The following is a 6,000-nucleotide window of genomic DNA, read 5'->3' on the forward strand; positions in this document are numbered from 1 at the left end:
ACATGCAGGAATGTGTGTTCTGAGTGTATGTATGTCTCCCTTGATGTGCTTATGCTGTCAGAGTTGTGCTTGTTTCGTGTTCTTGTTGCCATCTGTCTTTCATTTTCTGAAGTAAAGATGAAAATGCTTGGATTTTCATATTAAGTCAGTATTGTGCCGTAGGTCTCCTTGCTCTCTGTGGAGAGAGCACATCATTAGAACAACAATTTTGATTGAGATACTGCTCTCCACTATTTATTTTCTTCCATATTTCTATTAATATTATTCAACTTGATCAATAATATTAATAGTATCAATTGCGAGAGGGAGTTTTTGTGTAAGTGGTGCACATTTTGAGCAAAACTCTCTAAACATGGTTTTTAACAACTTAATTTCCCCAAACAACAATAACGGAGAAAAATGCTACATGAAAAAAGAAACCTTTTGCTTTTTATTCTCAGTTGCTCTTTTAGTGCATAAACATATTCAAAATTTGTTGAACAGTTCTTATACAACGTGGCGAATTTAAATTTTGGTCGTAGCGAAAATTTAGATTTATAAATAAACGCTAGATGCATCCATCCCTTGAAATCTTCAAAAGATGTAAGGCGGGAGATATCTAGTCTTATCGGGGGGAAAGGGTGGGTTTGGACCTGGACCAGAAGGGGCACCGAATTCACCCTTTAACTGCTTCTCCATGCAAGGGGCACCACAATTCCGGCTTTACAAAGTATATAGTTGCGAAAAGGTTTTGGGAGTCCCAAAAATACCAGGGAGGGCCAGCCTCTCCCCGACAATACGCCTTTAAATTTTTAAAATTATAAGTCCGTCAACAAACCAAACCCTGATCCAGGAAAGCAACCCCCCCCCCCCCTTTCCAAGACAAAATCAGGTGATCATTCCACCTGATTCAAAAGGTTATAATTTTGGCGATTTATTTTTTTGAAAAGACATACCTGATCTCTGGCGAGCGAATACCACGTCTTCAGTATGACGTCCAGTCTAGTATGGTGGTACATCTTGGTGGTTTTGACACTGATAAACAAATCGTCCAGAGTGGTCTCGGGCCTCCTCGTAGTCCTCCCCGCCGCGTCATCCTCTAAGTTATTCAGCTGAGGAGGACGGACAACAGTCTTCCTATTAGTTTTTGATTCGACACCGAGGATGTACCTCGGGGACCTCTCCTGCACGAAAGTCTCACGTGCTGCGACGACGACGAGTTGACGAACACCAGCATCGCCATCTTGCGTATCGGACACCTGATTTGTTGTCGTAGGGGGCGAATCCACCTGCCACATTAACAGCAACAGCATGTAGCAGACGATCGACGCACCTACCAGAGGCCATTTCAGAAAGTTCTTGGCATAACACCTCATGCTCATCGACGGACATGTCATTTAATTTCATTTCATTAACACTATACCCGGCGATCCAAACTCCACAAACAAACGACGGAGACTCCTCTAAAAGCCACTGAAGGTTTCCCGACAACAATAATACTTTACTGCGCGCTCCTCCAAGCAATAATGGGTTGCCAGAATTTCTGACGCTGAAACTTTCGAATAGCGCCAAAAGCTAGTTTGGCTTCTCAAGGTAATACGCCAAACGTGAAATTTCCGAGGAATCGTTTCGGACAGCACTGTTTTATATAGCAAGGGTACTCAACTTTTAGGCATGGGCGGAGATACATCCCCCCCCCCAGCGTCAAAGGTGGAGTCGACTGATCTAATGTATATATGTATATATGAGCTGACATCATCATCATCATCATCGTGCCCCTCCAGCAATAATGACCTTGCCCCCCCCGGGTCTAGGTCAATTCGTCGCGATCAACTTGTCGCACGACAATTCGTCGCAATCAATTTGTCGCAGCGTCAATTCGTCGTGCTACAAACTCGTCGCGGTACAAATTTGTCGCAGAGTCAGTTCGTCGCGGTACAAATTTGTCGCAGAGTCAGTTCGTCGCGGTGAAAATTTGTCGCAGACTCATTTCGTCGCGGTACAAATTTGTCGCAGAGTCAGTTCGTCGCGGTACAAATTTGTCGCAGAATCAGTTCGTCGCGGTACGAATTTGTCGCAGAATCAGTTCGTCGCGGTACAAATTTGTCGCAGAGTCAGTACGCCGATCAAATAAATTTTCAAAATTAAATTTTCACCGTATAAGCCGCACTCCCGCTTTCTGGCGGGATCTCCATTTCTCGCAGCGAGGGGCGTTGGGCGAACACACCAAGATGATAAATTACGATAAAATAAATTTTCAAAATTAAATTTTCACCGTATAAGCCGCACTCCCGCTTTCTGGCGGGAACTCCATTTCTCACAGCGAGTGGCGTTGGGCGAACACACCAAGATGATAAATTACGATAAAATAAATTTTCAAAATTAAATTTTCACCGTATAAGCCGCACTCCCGCTTTCTGGCGGGATCTCCATTTCTCACAGCGAGTGGCGTTGGGCGAACACACCAAGATGATAAATTACGATAAAATAAATTTTCAAAATTAAATTTTCACCGTATAAGCCGCACTCCCGCTTTCTGGCGGGATCTCCATTTCTCGCAGCGAGTGGCGTTGGGCGAACACACCAAGATGATAAATTACGATAAAATAAATTTTCAAAATTAAATTTTCACCGTATAAGCCGCACTCCCGCTTTCTGGCGGGATCTCCATTTCTCACAGCGAGTGGCGTTGGGCGAACACACCAAGATGATAAATTACGATAAAATAAATTTTCAAAATTAAATTTTCACCGTATAAGCCGCACTCCCGCTTTCTGGCGGGATCTCCATTTCTCGCAGCGAGGGGTGTTGCGGGAACACACCAAGATGATAAATTAGGATCAATGCCCATCCCAAAGCACAATTTGCCTAAGGGGTCATTCAAGTATTACGTCAGGATCGGGGAGGGAGTTTCGGATTTGTTGACTTTTGATGGCGGGGGGGGGGGGGGGGTTGAAGGTCGCTTACGTCATCAACCACCCCTTTTTGAAGATATGAAATATTCTAAGCTTCTGGTGAAATTTTGCTGACGGGGGAGGGGATGGGGGTCAGTGTTTTGCTGATTTTTGCTGACAAGGGGGAGGGGGTCAAAAATGGCTGAAAATCTGCTCACGTAATACTTGAATGGCCCTAATTCACTATTGAATATGTATCTGCCATGTAGGGAATACATCTTTGAGGAATTTTTTACCGACAATATATCTAAGGCTAGCATTACACTATGAAAGTGTTCTAAAAGTCCTTTTATAAAACTTGAAAAATTCAACCAATAAGATTATCGGTTGCATTTGCTCGAATGTAACCTATGAACTTTATTGGTTGGATTTTTTGAGTTTTTAACTTGAGCAACTTATCCGGTGCAAATTAAATTTTGAAAATGTATGTGATCGCAATTTATCATCTCGGTGTGCGCCCCAACTCCCCTCGCTACGAGTAATGCAAATCTCGAGAGAAAGCGACAAGTGTGGCTTATCCGGTGAAAATGAAATATTAATTAAATTAAATTATTAATTATTTCAGGTTCTTGTGGAGATACTGTAGTGGTTAATGTTGGTGGGAGTCTCGATTCCACATGGGACAGATACAAGTTTACACTTAAAGACAGCCTCCGCTGTACTGTAATTTGGGGAATATCATAAACACCGACATTTTTTTACAGAATTTTAAAATTTTATCATAGAAAAAATGATTTTTTTAACATTTACAATAATTAAATAATAAAACATTAATATCAATTGTAATTTTAATTTCGATGTAATTTCGATGATTTTTTTCGAAATGACAAAAAAAAAAAATTTAGTAAACTGTGTGCATTTCTTGATGGAAAAAAACTTTTCTTCATGTTTATTTTTTCACGTATGAGACAAAAAAACCTACATACAGATCGCGTGACGAGTTGACTCTGCGATAAATTGACGTCCCGACGAATTGGTTACACGACAAATTGTCACTGCGACGAATTTGTACCGCGACGAATTGGCTCTGCGACGAATTTGTACCGCGACGAATTGGCTCTGCGACGAATTTGTACCGCGACGAATTTGTATCGCGACGAATTTGTACCGCGACGAATTTGTATCGCGACGAATTGGCTCTGCGACGAATTTGTACCGCGACGAATTGGCACTGCGACAAATTGATGCGCGACGAGTTGAGCGCGACAAGTTGATTGCGACAAATTGACCGGCTACGCCCCCCCCAGACTTCCAAGTCAATCTCCGCCTATGCTTTTAGGAGAGAGCGGGCCACTTCCATGTCCGAGCTGACAAGGCTCTAGCCCGGGGGCTGGGAAAATTCTTATCATTTTATGCTTTTTCACGGTGTTAACTAACTATACAAGGGCCCGTAAAAAGTCTGGCCGGGGGAGCCCCGCAAAAGATCCCAGCCTAGGGGCACGTCGCGGGGATCTCAAGCGAAGTGGGGCCTCACAAAAATGAGATCTGGTTGAAATTTTCGAGAAGTTGTTTGGTAGGGCCTCAGAAAAATAAATTGGCCCGGAGGGCCATGATACTCTTAAGACGGCTCTGGGCAATTCTCCAGAATGTAGGGGGCCATGGCCACACCACTGGTTTGAAACGTGTCACTGGCCATTCAAGTGATCTGTAAATACGTCGCGGGTCACTTAAGTGATCTGTTAATATGCCGTGGTGATTTGACCAGGGCCGTCTTAAGAGCATCATGGGCCCCCGGGCCAAATGATTTTCCTGAGGCCCTACCAGGCAAATTTTCGAAAATCTCAACCAGATCCCATTTTTGTGAGGCCCCTTTTCTCTTGAGGCCCCCGGGCCGTGCCCGGGTGAGCCCATGCCTTAAGACGGCACTGGAACTGACATGGGCGGAGATACCCAGCGTCAAAAATGGAGTACACTGATCTAATGTGTACAGTGCCGTCTTAAAGCATGGGGCCCACCCGGGCATGGCTCGGGGACCTCAAGAGAAGAGGCCTCAGAAAAACGAGAAGTAGTTGAATTTTTCAAGAATTTTCCCGGTAGGGCGTCATAAAAATCATTTGGCCCGGGGTCCCATGATGCTCTTAAGACGGCCCTAAATGTATATGTGTATATATGAATTAACATAATCTCATCATCGTGGCCCCCCCCCCCCAGACTTTCACGTCTATCTCCGCCTATGTGATCTGTTAATATGCCGTGGGTCACTGAGTGACCCACATCCAGCCAATTTGGCGGGTCAGACTGCAATGAAAAAGGCTCTTCTATAACGAATTTATGCCATGAAAAAACAAAAGTGATATTTGTTCCGGGGCCACAGGGGTGGAGCCCTGTCAGCCCCCACTCTTGAGCACCCGTGGGTCACTCAAGTTATCTGTAAATACGTCGTGGGCCACTTAAGTCGCATGGTGTTCTTAAGACGGCCCTGTGGGTAGCTTGATCTGGAACTGTGCCGCGGGTAACTTTAGTGATCTGTTAACATGCCGCGCGGGTCACTCGAGTAATCTGGAAATATGCCGCGTGTCATTCAACCACAGGTGGAGATAAACTTGAAAAGTGGGGGGGGGGGCACGATGATGATGATGACATTTCATATATACACATATACATTAGATCAGTCGACTCCACCTTTGACGCTCCCCCCCCCCACCCCGTATCTCCGCCCATGTATTCAACTGGTGTGAAACTGCACCGCAGGTCACTCAAGTGATATGTAAATATGCCACTTAGTTCATTTTTTACAAAATTGCGTGTTTGAGTTCACGAGCCACACCAATTACTCCAAAGGCCCACATTTGGCCCTCGGAGTCAATTGATGGATGGCTCCACGAGGGTGGGCTGACATTGTCCGGGACGATTACCATCATTTTGTTTTTATGCTATAAATGTCCCACTATAGAAGGGCCAGTGGAAAGTCTAGCTCGGGAAGCCCTGCTCTAGAATGGGGGTGGGGGGGAGGAGCATGATCTGATGTGACCCGTGACAAATAACAAAAACATTCAAGTGGCCCACGAAAGATTATCAAACAACTCAAGTGATCGTCGGGACACATTTACAGATTACTTCAGTGTGG

General features: G+C 44.6%; 1 protein-coding gene across 1 annotated transcript in view; it reads right to left on the bottom strand.

Moving 5' to 3' along the window:
- The window catches only part of fng (Fringe glycosyltransferase), a 48,366-nt gene extending 46,862 nt beyond the window's left edge, over positions 1-1,504 (bottom strand). Inside the window, exon 1 of the mRNA XM_089254677.1 lies at positions 936-1,504. Within this exon, the coding sequence (XP_089110803.1) occupies positions 936-1,376 (441 nt within the window). The 5' untranslated portion in view covers positions 1,377-1,504. The remainder of the gene's footprint in view (positions 1-935) is intronic.
- Between the last annotated feature and the right edge of the window lie 4,496 nt (positions 1,505-6,000).

The sequence above is a fragment of the Pholcus phalangioides genome, unplaced genomic scaffold (assembly GCF_987345545.1).
Source record: "Pholcus phalangioides strain wild (caught in Gottingen) unplaced genomic scaffold, Ppha-v1.0 ptg000042l_1, whole genome shotgun sequence".
Classification (NCBI taxonomy): Eukaryota; Metazoa; Arthropoda; class Arachnida; order Araneae; family Pholcidae; genus Pholcus; species Pholcus phalangioides.